General features: G+C 41.1%; 1 protein-coding gene across 1 annotated transcript in view; it reads left to right on the top strand.

Annotated features, from left to right (window-relative positions):
* The window catches only part of LOC119883318 (calsyntenin-2-like), a 277990-nt gene that overhangs the window by 90754 nt on the left and 167338 nt on the right, over positions 1–19898 (top strand). Inside the window, exon 2 of the mRNA XM_038693908.1 lies at positions 7536–7658. Within this exon, the coding sequence (XP_038549836.1) occupies positions 7536–7658 (123 nt within the window). The remainder of the gene's footprint in view (positions 1–7535; positions 7659–19898) is intronic.

Raw genomic sequence — 19898 nt, 5'->3', positions numbered from 1 at the left:
GTCGTGGTCCAACACTGCTCTGCTCTTCAGCCGGCCAATGAACCTCCTCCACTTGCCACACCGAGCGCTACCACTCACAACCCACCCACACAGACACAGCAAGAACCAGGCACTGGGATCAGGGCCAGAATGCACAACCTGCCATGGGCCACAAAGGCAGCATGGCACACAGACATGCACAGGATTACATACTACATTTTACACATCAACACATTCACACACACACACACGCGCGCGCACACCTACGGCAATGCAGGACAACTTCTGAATTGTAAGGTTATTCCACTCTCAACACAACCTCAAATAGGCAACTTGTGATCGTGTTTTATCTCGCCCTGCCCAGGGCTACGAGCATAATGTCAGAAAACTAAATCCACAATATAACAGCCATGAAAGGCCAAACATGGAACAACAGGTGAATTATTTTTCAGACCAAGTCATGATTTTCAATTACATCCCAGAGGACATGAGGTGTTTTTTTAGATGGTGTGAAAGTGTGGAGCTTAGTTTCCATTGCATGTCCTCCAGACACTGTTCTGAGATGAGACGACAGCAGAAGGAGGTCTGTATCGAGCACAGCAGAGGTCAAGGTGTCACTGTCTGAGAGGGACTGTGGACGGGCGGCCTCAGTGTGACCCAGGTGTTTTGGCAGGAACACAGTTTCCATTGCTGTGTGCTCTGACTGAGTAATGCACTCGCTTGTTCTCTTCCCAAGCACAAAAAGCCCTTCTCATATTTATTTGTTGAGCTTCGCTTTGGTGTGATCCACTGATTTAAATTACATAACATTGCTGTCACTCCATCTGTACTAAAGTCTGAAATTAGTATCTGTTCCTTGCAGTTTAATTAAATGTACTTTTATTCAGTACATTACAGCAATGTTTTTTTGTAATTACTGGTATTGTAATTTGAAGGGGAAATGATACAATGAAAAATATTCTTAAAAACATATTATTATTACTATATCTATAGTGTTATCAGGGTCCAACTGCAGACCTCCTCCGTCCAGGCCACCTCCACTGTCAGTCCGATCAGGACAGGAAATAACCGCAAAAACTACAAAATAAAAGCGTACGATTTGACAGGAAACGCATTCAAAAATTAAACAGTTTAATCATATAGACATAAGGGGAGGGTTTTTGTCGTTGATTTATATTTAATTATTTAGTTTTATTATTTGCCTTTGAAGAGTAATATACCATGGCATTTTACTGCAATCAGTAGAATTTAATAGGAGAAACAGACAACTGACAACAACAACAATTTGAGCTTTGTGCTAGTATAACGGACGTTACCGGCGGGGTTTAATAAATAAATAATAGAAGCCTGGACAGAGACTTGTTGTTGTTCATTACGTGGTCAACGCTTTCTCTCACACACAGCAGCCCACTACTTGCCCCAGATGTGTGTGATACTGCAACAAAGTTTAAGCCTGAAATAAACCTACTGCTACTACTGCTCAAGGAGAGACCGCAAGTCCACACTTTATGGTATCATATTAATTACTATTAATCATGTCGTAATGACATTCATGCGGTACGCAGCATAGTTCATTAGGAAAACGTGTTTATTTAAGTGTGTTTATCTTGTTAATATAATGTACATTTGTGATTAAAAAAATAAATAAAAATAATGGTTGTTGGTAAATGAATTACTGATCCCCACAGATGCATGAGAGCTCAGACCCTCGTTATGGACTGTAACTAGAACCCTGCTGGACTATGTGGACTATCAAACTGTACAATCCGTAAATATGAATACACGTGCAATACAACATGTATATCTGTATCAATAATTTTGTAAATATCCTCTTTTTAAAAATTACTTTATTCACTGTACACACACAGATTACACAGTTAGAAAAGAAGTTGGAAGCAGTGACTGATTTGCATTATCCAAAACATAAAAAAAAAGGATATGCCAACAGTGGCTGTTGTGGGGTGTAGTGACTTTATGTGGATAATTGTTTAAATAACCGTGTGTGTTAAATATCTCACTGCTCCAAAACAGCTGATTCAAACTATCAACTCCTTATGAATCCAGAAGCTGCTTCAATCAGCTGTGTTGAAGCAGGAAGAGAGTAAATCATGCAGGACAACTTTCTTCAGGAAAGGGTTGGGAAACACTGTCGTAGTACATAAACTACAATTCAACTAAGACAATTCATACAGCCAGCAAAGTCTTTGCACACTGTTTAACGTTAAATGTGAAAGGTTATACCGAATGGTCTAAACGATATAGATTTTAATTTTATGTTCGTATGGACAAATAACTAACCTGTGCGTTGTCAACATGTTAAGACAAATGCAAACCTATGCCCTTGCAACATACTTTACAAAAAACAAACACAGTAGCTTCATACAGTCTATGATTAACGTTAGCTTAGCTAATCCTGCTACTTCAGGAGCTAACGCTAGCCACCGTTGGCATGGCCTAACGTTACCTATGTAGAACGACAAATATCCTAACTTACACATGTGTAACATTCTGTAATTTGTGTGATTTAGATGTACAATATTGACAGCTGTAGCTATAGCATACACCAAGAGCAATGCATTCAGACTTTACTCAATGTTTTGGATAATGCTAACCAGTCACCTACCGCAGTCGCAATGTGTAGAGTAGCGAAACAACAGAGAATGCATCACGTTACGTCCTGTGGGGACGTAAAAAACTGACCGGCCTGACAGTGGAGATGGCCTGACAGTAGTGGCCTGAGAGTGGAGGTCTGCAGTTGGACCCCTCTCCTTGACCCTTTTTTCAACAAAAACAATGCAAAATACGATACGTATACAAGTTTGTCTGACATCTGTCTCTTGTTGGTCCTCTACCTCTATGTAAGTGTAAAACTAAATCACTAGCTGTATAGATAAAGATTATGCTCACCTCAGCTAATGTATTTCAGTAATTGGCAGTTAAAATAAAAATGTCATGCCTTGTGTAATGTCAGTTTTGTTAGCATGTGTTACCTTTTAGTATAACTAATCTCAAGTCAAAATCAATGTTAGGAACTTGAGGACTCAATGTATCAAGACAAGAAATCTACTTAGAAGCTTTTATATTTAATAAAGTCTTCTCCCCCGCAGATGGTTCCTGTCAGGTTGCTCTGTGAAGCACAAAGCCAGCGCATTGAGTGCAAGATTAAAGTTTGCAAAGATCTCCTAGGTTCAAAGAAGACACAGATGACTGCAACGATGGCGTGGTTGAGGGGAGAGAAAAAAAGACAGCCCTGACATATCCCTCGACGTTGGCACAGCGGGGATGTTTCTCGATAATTCGCGGTGACCTGTTGATGGACATCTCTGAGCCTCTCCGAGCTGGCATCAGCTCCCAGCTTACTGTGTAGCTGTAATTGCCTGTTGGTCGCAGTAATGGCTAACTGTCTCTGATGCATTTACTTTTCATTATGCTGATGTATTCATCTCAGCCCCTTTTGTTGACCTTATCAATCAGAGTTTAATTTCCTACAGAGTTCTTTTTAATTACAACTGTTTCTCTTCCTCCCCTGTCCCCCCTGGGCTTGTTCAGATTGCAGCACCCGCCCATTAAGAGGTGGCACCCACCAGCACAGTTGCAATGGCATACTGTTGCCTGGTCAGAGATTAATCAGCCGTTATAGCGCCTCTTCCATGTTCAGAGCCTCAAGTCAAATCCACGACTCTTGGCTTAATTGGCAATGCAGAGGGAGATAGTCCTGCTGACCGGCAGCCAGCAGGAAAGGTCAGCTGAGCTCCTGCGTTCACCTTTCAGCTGTCACACAACCTGATTATATTAGCCTGTACAGGTTTGATAACTATATCCTTAAACCCATTTAATTAAATTGATTTGAAGAACAAATATGATTCAGTGGCCTTTACCTCCACTTTGTGCAAAGACAAAATTACAAGGAAATGGTTATTATTGAAATGTAAGAGTAATAAATTAATTTCATATATGCCAAAAGCAGAGAATAGAGAAAAAGTAGTGGCAGAAAAGGTTGGAATGCTTTTCATTAAAAGAAACAAAGAAAATAAAGTTAAAGGTTAAAATAAGGTTACAAGTTTTCCGAGAGACATGTACAGTCAAATGATTTTGTCTAGTCTGCCTTGAAGCCAGTTAACAGGATTCACCCTGCTGCTTTTCCCCTATGTGACACAGTGGCAAAAGGTCATGGTATTTGAATCCCAGCTCAGTTCTAAATAAGCAAACACAACAATCCTGTATGAGCAGCTTCCTCTGCTTGTTAACACATGAAACTGAAAATGGTGCGTTTGATTTCTGCTCTGCCCTTAAAATGTAAAAAGCCCTTACATCTCTAGTCTGGTCATGTTCAGCCAAAAAGCCACAAGGTTTCACAAGATGGCAGCAAATCGACCTCTCTCCATTCAAACACAGGTTATTGCATGCCATTTACGGAGTGCTTTTAGTAGCCAACGAAGGTGTTTGCTTTTAAAAATTGGGGTCAGTTGGAGAGCAGCACAGGTGTTTTTCTTTTCCTTTTTTTCCAGGTGTGTATGTGTGTGTGTTTGCTGTTTATTTTTCTCCTATTAGAGGCTGCCTGAAGCCCTGAAGGCTGAGTCGTAGATGAGCGTCGCACTGTTCAATCAAAATGTCAAAAGGACAAATCTTCTCATAGGTGTGTGTCGTTAGCACACAAAAGCTTGAAGACTTTTAGCAAAGAGAGCAATTCCAAGAAGTGCTTCTTTCTGACTACCTGCAGAGTGAAACGATGCAGGCAAATGTGGCCGTGCCGGGTGTCATGTTCCCTTCATATCGATTAGAGGATTAACCGTGTTTAGTTTTGATTCAAGTTGCCATGGAGGAGTATGTAGCTAATCACTTAGTGTCAAGGCATTAGCGCTTGCAGCTGTGGGTTCGATCGTGGTAAGCGGCTGCAATGTTTCCCCTGGGAATCTGTGGAACTGATGGTCTGGCTCTTTCATTTTTGCCCCTCCACCCCTCTTCAACCTCTGACAGCGTGCACTATATGCAAGAAGGAGGAGCATATCCATCTATTTTGTTATAATGACCCGTGGGCATGTCTCAAGCTGTCAATACATGGACGCCGTTCTATTAAGACAGTGTCAGTGTTGTATTTCTTTCCAGTGATTGGATATGCTGCAGATGTGAGTTGGGGGTGGGGTTGACATGTAGGTGGCACCCCATCAAGACACTGTGGCAATGAAGTGGACGCTCCTTTAATGCCCTCATCACTCCCAGTGAAAAACCATCCCATCCCACACACACAGGGAAAGTGGCAATGGTTTGAGACATCATTAACCTGCAGTGGCAGCGCAGCTTGGCTGACTGATGGGAGTATGCACTTGAACTTGTGTACCGGTGATATCACAAAGGTCACCGGCGTAGAGATATCATCAGACTAAATTGTAATGTTCTGTTGTCCGCCACCTTCGTGATATGTGTTGTGTGTCTTATGACAAGGGAGAGCCTCCATTTTTGCTGTTGTACAATATCATTGCAGCTAGATCACGTTGTGCTCTCACAATAGAAGAATTCGGCAATGTTGATAACAGAACATTTAGGTCAGCCTGACACTGCTAAGTAGTCACAGTGAGCGGCACGGACCGCGGCATCAAGGATTTAAAGGTCAGTAGGGCTCCTAAGCTGTGAGAGGACTGAATATGAAGTTGAGGACAAGCCCCTTCAATTCTCCTGACTCCTCATTAGCTGTCACGCATTGTGCTCACATAACATTATACCCTGTATTACACATTTATTGGGGTTATGCACTTGTCCCAATTTGAAGCAGGAGATTAGCTTTTTTCATATTCTTTCAAATGTCTCACTTTCTGTTTTTCTCTGATGATAATACACTTCCATTGTCCTACTGAAAGGTTTTTTAGTTGATTTTGTAGAAATCTGGCTGTTCAATTCCAGAGAGAGCTCTAAAATAAATACCAGTGTGCTAATTGTTCTGTACGTGTATCAAATATTCCACAAAATACAGGTTTGTCTCTCTTAGCCCTATCTTTGGCAGTGACACGGATGACATATATTGTACAAATCTTTTGAAATTCCTTCACAGCAGCATCAGCAAGCTTGTCATTCCCAAAATGACATGATTTGGCAGTTAAAGTTGAAATCCAGTATTATTTTACCCCTCACTGCTGTAGCATGCTCATGCATATTTATCACGTCCTGGTAGACTAATGTGTTCCCATCTCTCTGCCCCTGTAAATGATCTCCTCTGACTGTATCAGGGCCGTTAGCAATGCTTTCTGGGCTAGCACTCATGAATATGCATCCCCTGTAGTGTTAGCATGTTTTCCCCAGGTCTCACTAGCTTCATGTGGTTACTCTGAGTCCTCAAGAAAATAATTACACAACTTGCACTGAAGTTTTCTCCTTTATCTTACTAAGCATTTTGATAAAGTTGCAGGGTGTTTTGTTGTTATACTAGCTGCCAAAAGTCAGTTTTTTCCAGGGAAAAAAAACATAAAAAGAAGAGCAGATTGTCACTTGTGCTTTTTAAAGCGGAGTACAATTACCCCTGGCTGGGAATAACTGTTGTAAAGCGAAATAGTGCTGTTTAATCATATTTGCCATGACAACAGATAATCACATAAATGCTGTAAGCAAGTTATGAAAATAAAATAAAATGCAGTTTTACAGCAACAGTCTTCGTTGTGTACTCAAATTATATAGTCTTGTCTGTCTGTGTTGTTTGGAAAGTACACATTTTAGCATTGCCAAACAGCTTTCACTGACATTCAGTGAATAATTAAAGTGGTCTTTAATGATTGCTAGATAAGCACTTACAAAGAATCCACTTTCTTTGGCTTTTCTGTCACTGTATTGAGAGTAATTATTGCTTACGCACTTCATTCACCATCAATCCACTGGGAAAAAAATGGAATTTGTGACAATTTCTGGCCCAGTTAAAAAGCAGGAAGGACTTTAGGTTTCCAGCTGTTTTCCTTTTTTCTTCTCCTTCTTCTTCTGACCATAAGATGATAAACACACACAGCCTCAATTATGGCTCTTAATCAGGCCCTTGGCTCATGAACTTTGTTTTGACTTGGCCTTGGATACAGTTTTTTTTGCTGGCAGCTCAGTGGTGGTCATCATTCAAGCATGGCACTTTGCTTTGAAAACTACAGGGACGGTTTGAAGGAAGAAAAGAACAAAAACAAGAAAAGAGGAAGCAGGGGAGGTTAGCAAAAGGAGAATTTCTTGTAGAAAAAAGAGGCTGAAGGAGCTTTGCCAAGAATAAAAACAAAGTGTATGAGTTCCTGCTGCAGAATCAGAAATCAGAAAATTCTTTATTGTCAAGTAGTTTTGTTACACGTACGAGGAATTTGCTTTGGAGATAAGGTGCTACATATAGATAAACGTACAGTTGACATAAATAAATATGAAATAGATTGACAAAATATAAAATACAGTAGACTGTATTTCTCTCTGTGTGCATGTCAAAGTGTTTTTCCGATGAAATGAAATTTAATAAGTATATCTCAGCATGCTAAGACTGACTGTTCTGTTGCACCTTGTAGCAGATGTATTTCACTGACAACTCATGCTTTATGTCTCCACAGTGAATAAGCATAAGCCATGGATTGAGACATCGTACCATGGAGTGATCACTGAAAACACTGACATCGTTCTGCTAGATCCTCCTCTGGTGGCCCTGGACAAAGACGCCCCCATCCCTTATGCAGGTTTGATACATTTCAACATAATGGTTGTCAACTGGAGGATGATCATAATAACAGGGGTGAAGGAGGGTGGGCTCACTCAGATCAAAGTGGGGCAGTCAACAATGACTCAGGTGTTAATCCACACAGGGAAGCATAGCTGCAGGATATACTTACACTAAGGACATAAACCATAAAAAGCTGTCCTGTGATATCACTGTTAAGGGGCTTAAATTGGCTTCATGTACTATAACTGCTGCACCACAGTTTTTTCCTTAGTGTTAACTCTGCTCTGTGCTGCAACCATTTAATCCAATAATTCCCAGTGAGAACACATACAGGACTCATATTTCATATTTATTTAGAGTGCCCCAAATAAGCCCCATGGACCGCCAGCCCCCACCCCTCCACCCCCCAAAAACGAGTCAAACTGGATTAGATTCTTCCCACTTTGTGACCATTCCAGCTCTTCTAAAGGGTGCCAGCTCTTGTGGGAGGACATTAGCTGGAGGCTGTTGGCGAGCCCAGCCAGCCTATCCACCGCCAGGGTGCTAATGTGGGCAAGGCCCTAGCATGGTGCTGTTGCGTGGGGCTGAAGCCCACTCACCAAGACCCTCGAGCTGGGATGGATGGATGGATGGATGGTGAGGGAGTGTGTGTTTGTATGCAAGGTTGCATGTGTGTATGCTCACACAAGAATGTTTTCATTGTTTGCTGCTGTGTGTGTGGCTTGGCCTGAGGGGGCTCACTGTAATGGCCACCCTACAGGGAGAAAGACAGAAAATGATGAGACAGTAGGGAGGGTAGCTGGCTGACCAGCATATGTCCTCTGGCTCTCGATAGACTGACAGCCACACGACAAAGTACAAACACATGCACACACTCCCGCACACACAGTGGACAGAGCACATGGGCTTTCCTGGATTTCATAAGTACTGGGTACTGAGAGAGAGTTCTCACTACGATATTAATAAACAAGAACATTAACATCAGATCATCAGTCTGTCTTACAGCAGTCTCCCACTCACCTTGCTATTTCTATCAGTTACCATTTCTCTCTTCCCAGTCTCTTATTTCCTCTCATCACAACTTCCCACATATTTTGTTTTGTATCTTACCTCCCTTCCTGTGCACCTTTGAGTTACTTCAACAACCCCCCCACACAGGCCCTCTTCTCTCTTAAAGCAGCGGTATCTGACCAGGCAGACAGTTCAAAAATAGAGACAGTTATCCAGTTATCATGGCTACGTCCTTCAAATTGCAGGGCAGTGCACAGGTAGCGGTTAAACCTCATTAATTAGGACAGCCAGGTTTTAATTACAGTACATCTAAGACGCAGACACGAAATGTCTGACTGACTCCGCTCATGCTTTCATGGTGGTGGCAAGAACCATTATACACAGAAGACACCTATGATGATAAGCTCATAAAATCCCCACCTGCATCAGCACATTAAGTGTGTGATACACTGTACACATTTCAAATCTGCAATTATATTTTGTTTACACATATATACCCATCAAACATTATAATTTAGAATAGATTATTTAAAAACATGAATTTTCTCTCTGTGCTTCCATGAAAACACCTCACGATTCAGTAATTCAATAGGGAAAATACCAATAAGCCAGCACAAACCAACAGTCTTCCCTACTAGTCTTTTACACCACTCCAAACCTGTTCAGTAATCCTCTTGGACTGCTGATCAGGGTGCAACAGTCACCACACTCAGTGGTCTGGAACAACAGGAAAAGTGGTGCTGCTCTGCCAAAAAGCTGGCTAAGACTGACATCAGCCATCACTGCAGTGCTACAGCAGCTCACAAGCTTCAAAATCACACAGATGGCATGTCTGGAAGACTGAAATGCACTGGTATAGGTAGGCAGTTTTTTTATGCCTGACTATGTCAGAGAAACAAAGAAGCTAAAAAAGGTAGGTGATACAAACACACACTTGTACATCTTTAGCTTTATGCTACACGCATATGAGACTGGAGCATATGCTCCTGTCTAGTCTGTCACATCACATATTTTTATTAGTTGGCCACAAATCTCAGTCATTAACTTAAGTTTTTCCATTCTTTTGACAACTATACACGGACTGATGTATATGACACTGGTGGAAAAGTGAAAAACACCAGAGTGATGCTTTCCCTTGTAAGAGGGTACTGCGTGGATATGAGGGTGATCTAGGTTTTGGGTTAGAGGTATATGTCATTCAGTGTGGATGGTTCCATTATGTTGTGTGTTAATGTTCTGTGTTTTTATGTGGAACCCATTAAGAATAGTAGCTACTTTGGTAGCATCCAAATAAACAAATAAACCTGGTAAACCTAGGCCTTATATGCTACAGAAAACAAACGTGTTACCAGACAGAGTATGGATATAGGATGATTCTGGATTCCCAGGATATGTTTAATGGAGAGGTTTTGGAATATTAATTTCCAGTTTGGTCAATGTATGGTTAAGATTAAGCAATATTGTTATTGTTTCAAAAAAGTCAAAATGAATTGCAGTTCTGTGATGGGATGCAATCTCTGGTGTCTCATATAAGATGCCCATCCACCAGGCCAGCCTTCACACCCTTGAGCTATGGTCAAATGGTCAAACAGCATCTGAAACTCAGAATCTCAACACCTTTCCGACAATGGAATTGGGCAGGCTGCGTTTGTCTGTAACTTTCCGAAAACAACAATCCGACAGTCACAGTGAGTGCTTTAACTCTAGCTTTGAGTTTGGCTGTTTTGAACAGCTGTCAACAGTTTTGCCTTCTGATCTGTTCGGATATCATGCCATGCATTGGTTTCATTCACCTGCCTTTCCTTTCTTCCTCTCAACATAAAGGGCTCACTACTTCCTCCTTTGGTAAATGCCAATGTCTGAAATGGTCAACATGGATACAATACCAAGGGATACTGGTCTGGAACATATACTTATATGAGCTTTCAATCAATGGTGTTGGGACTTAGTGTGGTGCGGTTGTCTCATCCATTTGTGTTTGCGTTTGTCACAAAGTAACAGCAATTGTCTTGATGGAAGCTACAAGAGAAGATTCATTTGCATCTGTTAAATATGATTGAATGGAATGACTGCATCACTCAAAAGAGGTTTAATGTTGTGAAGACAGAATTAAAGCTGAGCTGGAGGTGGTGGAGCTGACCATAAGTTAGAATAAGGTTGGTGTTTGATCCCCAGCTCCATTATTTATGTATTACGTATTTTTGAGCAAGACTGTTTTGGGTGAATGTATGTTGCTTTGGAAAAAGGTGTCTTCCAAAGTAATGTAATGACCAGCATTTACTACTAGTGCTTTATGCATTTAAAGTTGTTTTGTTGTGATAACTGTAAGCAACTTTAATTGACAATGATAGCTAAACTTTAATGTTGTACAAATGTAATATTTGAAATATTCACTTTGTTGCCTTTTCAAGTGGCCCTGTGTACGCTGAACTTCATAGTGTTCGATAATAAGTAAGACTAGCTCAGTGGGCCATTAGGTTATTAAGTTGGAGTGGCTTCCATAGGTTAATGGGCAAAATCTGTGCAGAGCACCGTTACTTGACGTAGGTTAGCTGGTTGTCAGTCATTCCTGGTGCTCTAATGTCAGCATACACAGACGCCCACACACTGTCTCGGGGTGTGGGTGTCACACCATAAGAAATAGTATATTCATGTGTCAATCCTTTACTTTCTCTGGTCCCCAGAGCCCTGTGGCTCATATTTGAACGGCAAGCTAATGTCTCACCAGTGACCCACGTACGCATACGCGGCTCATTCAATAGAAGTGGCAGTTTAGACAGATTCACAAGACCTCAGTGTGCCACAAACATACATTCCGCATGAATGTTTCACCCTTTATGTTTGCTCTGATGTGTCATACGCAGTTCGCCTTTTCTCAGACTCTGAATAAGGGAGGACTTTCCCCCCCGTCTGTGTTCTGCAATCATTCACCACAAATAAAAAGACGGACTGACAGCAGGAATCAACCGGTTTCAGCTTTCCCACGGGATGTCTGAACAAACAATGTCTGAATTCTAATTTTACTGCATCAAACTGTACCTCTCAAGGCATTGCTAAAAATCAATTATCTCTGACCATGGCTTTCTTCTGAGAATCCAACAGCTTCCCATTACTCCGAAAACAACAGGAAATATCACATCGTCATTCACTGCCATAGAAGAAGGTAAATAGATATGAGTAAACATACAGGCTGGCTAATGTGCTGTGATTAATTAGCCTCTCACTGTCTGTCTGACTGGGAAACAGCTCTCCAGCTAATTATGAAAAGTATCTCATTAGCACGCTAGCAGTGAGCTCAGTGCAGTGTGTAGGTGGAGAAGCATGAACACTGTGAAACATGTTTATTAAGAGATGAATGAGAAGTGTTTGTTTGAAAGGTGAAATATGTTGTGTGACTCACAGATGGGATAAATGTGTGCAAGTGAGATAAATAGTATCAAAAGGAGAGGATAAAGGTCAGTCATTGTGTCTCTTTGTAAAAGACAAGATGTCAAATGTATTTATCACAGATTTGCCTAATGGGCTTGACCCTCGTATGTCTTAAAACAGGGACATGTTGCCAGACCAAATCAAACGATATCAGTCTTAATATGAAAAGAATAAATCCTCAGATACAGTATTTTTGCAGCTACAGTTGATTACATGCTTTAGGTAAGCCGTCACTGTATCTGAGTTCAGTGTCCTCCAACTTTATAATTTCCATGAACAAAAATGTCAGAAATTATGTAAAAAGCCCCAAAATTATCTCATAAATGTGGAGTCTAAAATGAACTCATCTTCCGTCAAACTGTATGAGTGGAAACTACAAGTCACTTTCATCTGAGCCTATCGCGATTGAAAAATATAGATGTGAAGTTAAAGAAGAAGCTTTCTTATGAGAGAGCCTTTATGCCTTTTAACGCTCCTTTCATGAGCTGAATTAAAATTTGGAGGGGCCAGGGGGCTGCTTTTAATAAGGCAACAGTTTTTTCAATCCTTTTTTCTTTTTTCAGCAGGTACCGCTATGTCAATTCCTTCAAAAGCCCCAACTTCAAAGCTGTTGCTTAAAAAGATGATGATTAAAAAGCAACAGATTGAAATAATTTTGCAGAGAGATAGTCTCCTAGTAATCCTTTCCACAACAAGGCTTTCAGATGCCTCTAATCTATCTGTGCTTTCAGTGCACTCTTTCCTCCCACTACAATTCAACCCTCCCTCTTTTAGTACTTCTTTTTGCTTGTATTTTAACCTGGAACAAGCCCTCGCTTTCTTTCCTCCTTCCTGCGCAATCACATTTTTATTTAATTTTTTCTCAAATAATTTCTACCTGTCAAATTTCATCCATGTCCTCCCCGAGACTCAACAGTGTCCACAGCAGATGCACCATTTTCTCACAGATGGCAGCCCTTTCTTTTGGAAAGAGTTTGATCTAATTAGATCTATTTTTGAAATGGTGTATGAAGGGCCAATAAGAAACAGGTGGACAGAACAAAGTTTGTCCAAAGAGGACTTAACTGCTAACACAGCAAACTGTAAAGTCAAACTCAAGCAGTGTTATTCAGTGATACTGTTATTCATGCAAACTTGGAGACTTTTGAGCTGAAAAGCACAGGCAGCATAATGACTATCTTGCTTCTGGCATTCAGAGTGCCTTAGACTTTAGCTTCAAGACAATGGAGCCATCACTCTACCATTGTTCACATACTCATTTATTAATGAAGTACTGAAATGCAATCTGCTTCCTCACTGAACCACACAGATGAGGGAAATAGTCTTTGTAATGAGATTTTTTTCTAGGCTTTTGGTCTTTTGATGAGTTACAGAAGTGGCAGAGGGGGGCAGGAATAAGGGCCACGACTAACTCCTTTGTTCTTTTGAAAGGAAGTGAAAAGGAACACGTTTTAGGCTCTCTTGAATGCCATTAAGCAGCATTTCCAGTCAAATACCTCCTCATCCCACTGAGAAGCAGAGATACTTGAGTGATGTAGTTGCTTTTAAATGGGAGCATTCACTGCTATTGAAACCAGAAACTGATTTGTGAGGCTTTGTCCTTTTGCATACTACACTCCAAGTCTGAAGTGGTTATATTTGCCTCTGCTGACTCTGTTCCACTGAAATTCTGCTATTTAAGACATTGTGACGTTGTTGACAGTGTCATAATCAAACTGCAACATACTGAAATGAAAAGCTAGAGAATGAAGCCAACACGGAAGTGCCAAAAACAGTTCCTCAAATGTGTCCCTTGAGGCTGCCTCCAAACGCCAGTCAATAGACCCCAATTTCAAAATGTCTTGAACAAAAAACTGTTTTTTTCGCTACAGCTAATTTCTCCCTTCATGACAACTTTGCGTTGAGCGAAAAGTGGGTGTTATCACAGGTGGCTAGCCACAGCAACCAGACTTCATTCAGCCCACCTCAACTCCACCAGTTGTCCATCTCTATGCCCATTTTTGGACTAGCCGGGAGTTAGGTGAGTCAGGCTTTGCCAAGATGGCGACGTCCGGACCCTCCCACACTGAGCTTCACAATTGCTCTTCAGAAAATTATGGGTGAAGCCACACAGACTATGTGCATGTTTTATAAAGTCTATGGTTAAATGAGCCCATTAGTAATGCTTTTACTGCTCCATCTAAGAGGGGGGCATTTCTGTGCAATGGCAAGCTGCAGCATAACCACTGTATCTGTGAATCTGATGGATACACCTAGGGTACAGGATGTAATATTCATGGGGCAGCTGTTGATAGAATTATTCCATAAAGTGACAATTATAGCAGCAGAATAGCACAATGTGTACAGAACACGTTTGATGAAGGTGCATTTGTGATTACACTTTTGTTTTTGCCCCCATTCATCATGGGCTGAACTCAAAAGATCTAAGACTTTCTCTATGTACAAAAAAGGCCTATTTCTCTCAAATATTGTTCACAAATCTGTCAAAATCTGTGTTAGTGAGCACTTCTCCTTTGCCGAGATAATCCATCCACCTCACAGGTGTGGAATTTCAGCAGGGTTGGGGAGTAACGGATTACATGTAACAGCGTTACGTAATCAGGATACAAATTTTTTTTAAGTGTATTCCGTTACAGTACAGAAAAAATAGACGTAATCAGATTACAGGTACATTTTGTAAAATCGGCGATTTCTCATAGGGATTACTTTAAGCAGACAGTTTCCATGAAACAAAAAACGCAGTGTTATTTGCCTCCATATATGTTTTTTATATACAGTCTATGGTAAAATCCCAAAGCTAGGGAGGGACGTGTTGCAGACATTGATTGGCGTTTACAGTCGCCAGTAGTTTCTAATATTTCTCAAATATGATCCAGTTTCACCAGAATAAGTGAAGAAACTACAGAACACTATGCTTCAGCAGCTTCATATTGTTTTCATTGGATGATAAATTAATACAAGTGCAGAATGAGTAATCAAAATTGTAAAATGGTTTTCCAAATGTCAAACTTAAATATCATAAAGAATATCTACAAAACAATGTTTCTGTCATTGATGGCAAGATACTGCCACAGTGGTGACATAGTGCAAAGCATATCATATAAAAACATTTAAATATGTATTTTGGGAATAGGAGATTTTGTTATTTTATGTTTCTCTAAAAATACACTGAGCAGAAAACACATCATTGATACTTCTCTTGTCTTCATTTGCCTGTTTGGCATTGAAGTAATCCAAAAGTAACTAAAAGTAATCAGATTACATTACTTTACTTTACTTTTTACATTACTGGGATGTGGATGACGAGCATGCAGATCAGCTTCCCTGAGACGGTTCCTGACAGTTCCTGACCGATTGTTGCAGCAGCTGTCCGGGTGGCTGGTCTCATCTTCTTCATGGAGGTGCAGATGCTGGATGTGGAGGTCCTGGGCTGGTGTGGTTACACATGGTCTGCGGTTGTGAGGCCGGTTGGATGTACTGCCAAATTCTCTGAAACGCCTTTGGAGACGGCTTATGGTAGAGAAATGAACATCCAATTCATGGGCAACAGCTCCGGTAGACATTCCTGCAGTCAGCATGCCAATTGCACGCTCCCTCAAAACTTTTTGAGTGGCCTTTTATTGTGGCCCATACTGTCTGATCAGCATCTTGATATGCCACACCTGTGAGGTGGATGGATTATCTCAGCAAAAGAGACGTGCTCACTAACACAGATTTTGACAGATTTGTGAACAATATTTGAGAGAAATGGGCCTTTTGTGTACATAGAGAAAGTCTTAGATCTTTGAGCTCAGCTCATGATGAATGGGGGCAAAAACAAAAGTGTTGCGTTTATAATTTTGTTGAGTGTATATGTACATGTTTTTGTTGATTAGTGTTCAAGCCTCAATATCCTCCAATTGAAGTGTCAACAAACTGTCATGATCTCTCCTCCTGGGAAACAAACATGCAAGAAAGAGAACCAAAAGTCTGCTCCGAGTCGTCAGTCTGATAGAAAGAAGGATGTAGTTTCAAAGACTTCCCACTGAAGTTCAACTCTCGAAGCAGCACTCCGTGAGAGCAATCCATGTTTTAGCAGTTTGTCAATATCACATTCATCACTTGCCAGTACATCACTGCTGTGCTTCAAAGAGTTTGACGCCGCTTTTGATATACAACTTAAATTTTGAGGTTCATCCTGTCTACTCTTGAATACTTGTGTTTTTCATTGCATCATCTCTGATCTGGCTCCCAGTCCTATCTCCAAATCATGCCATCTGACTTCCAGTCCTCTTTCTGTCTGTTTTTTGAAGAGGACCTCCTTTTTTCTTTAAAATTTGACAGCTTCTGCTCTGCTTTATGCCCCTTTTTCCTCATTATTCTGTGGAGCTGGCGAGAGAAAGAGCAGATTTGATTTGATGACGCAGTAGTGAGGAATACAAAACACACTGCTCTGTAAACAACTTAATGGGAAACTTCGGTCAGATCTGCTTAGACACAAACACAAAGACACACACAGGCTTTCAATATTTGTGACAGAATGTGGTAAAGTCAAAGCATTTGGCAACACACAGTCACGTTCCACTCACTCCTTGATTTACCTTCAGTCTTTCACTTGCTTTAGCTTTTTATTGCGCGCAATCTTCACACAAGGGCAAGAAATTGTCTGTCACACTGAATAAAAAACCAATGAACTGCAGTTATAAAACATCACCCTGGAGAGCATAGAGAAATGAATGTGTGAATCAAAGGAAAATCTCCTTTTGATAGAAACATAACAGACAGTCAGAGCTTTAAATGTAATACTAATCCCCCACCCACATCCATGTAGTTAATTCTTGGATGGCCTCGGCTCTCTGGCTCTGTATTTCAGAGTGCAGAGGTTATTAGAACATCATTCCACCAAACGTCTCACGGCCTTAATCAACCGATGTCGAGATCACCGCAGAAATCATCCGCTCCCTTCTCCACTACTCTTCCACGTTTAATGGATGGCACTGACTCTAAGTGAGATGTGGAATTTGTGCATTTTCATGCATCCCCGTCTACCTTGGAACGATGCTCACAGTCAGAAGCCGACTTTGGTCTGGCGTTTTATCTTCTTTTCTTGTCATGTCATCATGGCTAATATTATTTCCACATGTTCCCTAGCATGGAAATCAAAGACTCAATTAACTGAAAGAAGGCTAGGTAGGTGGGTACACCAGGACGAGAACACTTACAAAATGATGATAAATTGCAAAAACATCAAGAAGCCTCCTCATAACTGGTGACATGTGGAAAGAAGGTATTATTGCTTTAAATATGACTTTATATGGATTGGCTTGTTTGGCTGGAAGTTATGTATGAGATGGGATTTTCCTTTCTGTGTTATAATGAAATACATACACAGGCCTGCCACCTAACACGCTCGCTTGGTGATTGATGGAGGCCTTCTAGCAAATATGAAAAAATGGATGCTTTAAATAAACAAATATTATACAATAACATGACAGGATAGGGATAATTAATCGCCTCGGATCACTTGAGATGACAGACAATATCCAGGAGGTTGCACATCAAGGTTATTTACCTGAAAGGAGAATACATCGAATGCATTAGGTTTATCTTGCATGAGCTAGTTTTGCTTTCTGTCTCTGATCACACACCCAAGCACACACATAGGTCCGCTGGATGCTTCTGGCTGTACGCCCTTACAGTTCAACAAGGTTCTGCTCTTAGTATTATATTAAACCTGATGTCAGACAATCACGCAAGTGTGCTCCCAATCCTTATAAAGAAAGCCATTAGATTTGCGCCATGCAGGCAGCGAAGAAAGAGAAATATAGTTATCTGACAGAATGGGAACAATAGGGGCCTCCAGGGGGGAAAATTGCTGGGTCCAACCTCATAGTCATAGAGTTTTAAAAAGGTACAAACAAGATGAGTCGTATTAGTATTGAGGGGTCTGGTTGAGATGGGAGTAATTGGGTATAGAGAAAAAAATTGAGATGTGGGAGAGAATGAAAATGACAAGACAGAGAGTCGTCTTATGTGTTTTTTTTTACCTCTTCCAGTTGGTATAGATCGTCTTGTAAGTGGGATGTCGCAGAACCCTGCGGTGAGACGCTTGCAAAATTACTGAAAATTAAGTGTACAAGATTGGCCACCAAAATCCAATCTGCTCCCAGCCTCAGTCATTTTGTAAAGTTGACGATGCCTGGGAACTTGTGACAGTCCAATTAAGGGCATTTGCATATCGGGAGGCTTAAATTATTGTCATCCGTTGGAGCATAAAATGGGGGTGCAACACAGGAGGAGATAGTGGTGATCTGCACTCGTAGGCCACGGAGGAGTTGTGTGTGTGGGTGTGTGTGAGAGAGAGACCAGCTTTCATTAGCTTACATGCAGTATTATTGTACGTATTCCCTATACTCATTCCTCAACTCGCCTGTCCTCCATTATTGTCCGCTCCTATCTTTCTCTTCTAATACTTTCATCCCCAGTTCCATTTAAGGTCTCTGTGTTCTCCCTACAAGCTTTCTGTCTCTCGTGCCTCCTCAGTAGCTTCCATCGTTGCCACCTCTTGCTTCCAATGGCTTCACTCCTGCTTTCAGTTTGTTGAAAGAGTTCACTGTTTAGTAGAGGTTAATATTTTATCTTCTAGACAAACGGACCACATGGTTGTGGGTCATAGTAGTAAAATGCTCCATTACCAAGAAGAAAAGTGGATTTCCTTTCAGCCACAGTCAGTGAACTCCTTTCATTGTGTGGAATGAAATTCCCCTTTTATTTGTCTCGCTCTTTTCCCATCTTTGCCTGGGGCATGTGTATGGTTTAGGCCTTATGTCATAGAGGCGCAACCAACAGGAGGTACAGCACAAGTAAAGGTATGTGTCAGGCGAGAGACAAAAGTGAGGCATTACAACAATGACTGCAGGCTGTACATAGGGACCATATAAGACATCGTCTTTTCCACTCTGTCTCTCTTTTGCCCTCGCTTCCCACCTTTATATTTGTGTCTCGGAGCCCAGCCACATGCACTTAAATCACATTTCAACAACTCTCTTCCTGCCTGGCGTCTGTGTTCTAATGCGACTGACCTCGGTGTGGTAAATGGCATGCAGAGTTATTTCAAGATTCACTGCATGTCATTTTGTATAATGATGATGATGATGATGATGATGATGATGATATCTTCTCGGATGTAGATTCTTGAAAAGAGTTTTACTGCTTATAAGATGCTTTAGACATAATCATGCTTTTTAAACAGCATGGTACATAGCTTCTGTGGCAAATAGATGCAGTGGCAAACCATAGTCTCCTCCGCACTATAAGTTATTTATGTCCACAATGACTCATGGGTTGCTGGAGTTTGCTGCATCAAAGGTGAAGAAGAGTGCAAGGCAAAGGGAACACACAGCAGCTCCCTTCAGGGGTACTAATGTTATCAATTTTCTGCATCATCACATGCCCATTATTTTATCAGCCATATACAAAGCTGAACTGTTGTCCTCTTGACATACTGTATTTCTGTCTTCTTGGGTGTTTTAACGACAAACTCCAAAATCCTTAAAGTTCTTGGAGTTACAATTCATACAGTTAACATGACTGAATGTCAAAAAATTAGACTTAATCTTTCATGAACTGCAGAGATGCGGGGTAAAGTGACATCGGCATAGTATTCCTATGAATTAACTAGATTCTGTGTGCACCTCATGTCCAATGCCAAGGTGTAGTGCCAAGGCAGAGTGCCCTTGAGAAATGTGACGGGAGTGTGTAACATTGGCATGAGAGTCCCTGATCACTGACAAGCACACACACAAACCACAGTACAACGCTGTAGCCATTCTTGTTT

The sequence above is a fragment of the Micropterus salmoides genome, unplaced genomic scaffold, assembly GCF_014851395.1.
Source record: "Micropterus salmoides isolate LMB-PRFRI ecotype aquatic unplaced genomic scaffold, ASM1485139v1 Ms_hic_scaffold_3, whole genome shotgun sequence".
NCBI lineage: Eukaryota > Metazoa > Chordata > Actinopteri > Centrarchiformes > Centrarchidae > Micropterus > Micropterus salmoides.
The sequence above is the reverse complement of the archived record's forward strand: the minus strand, read 5'-3'. Positions and strand labels throughout refer to the sequence as shown.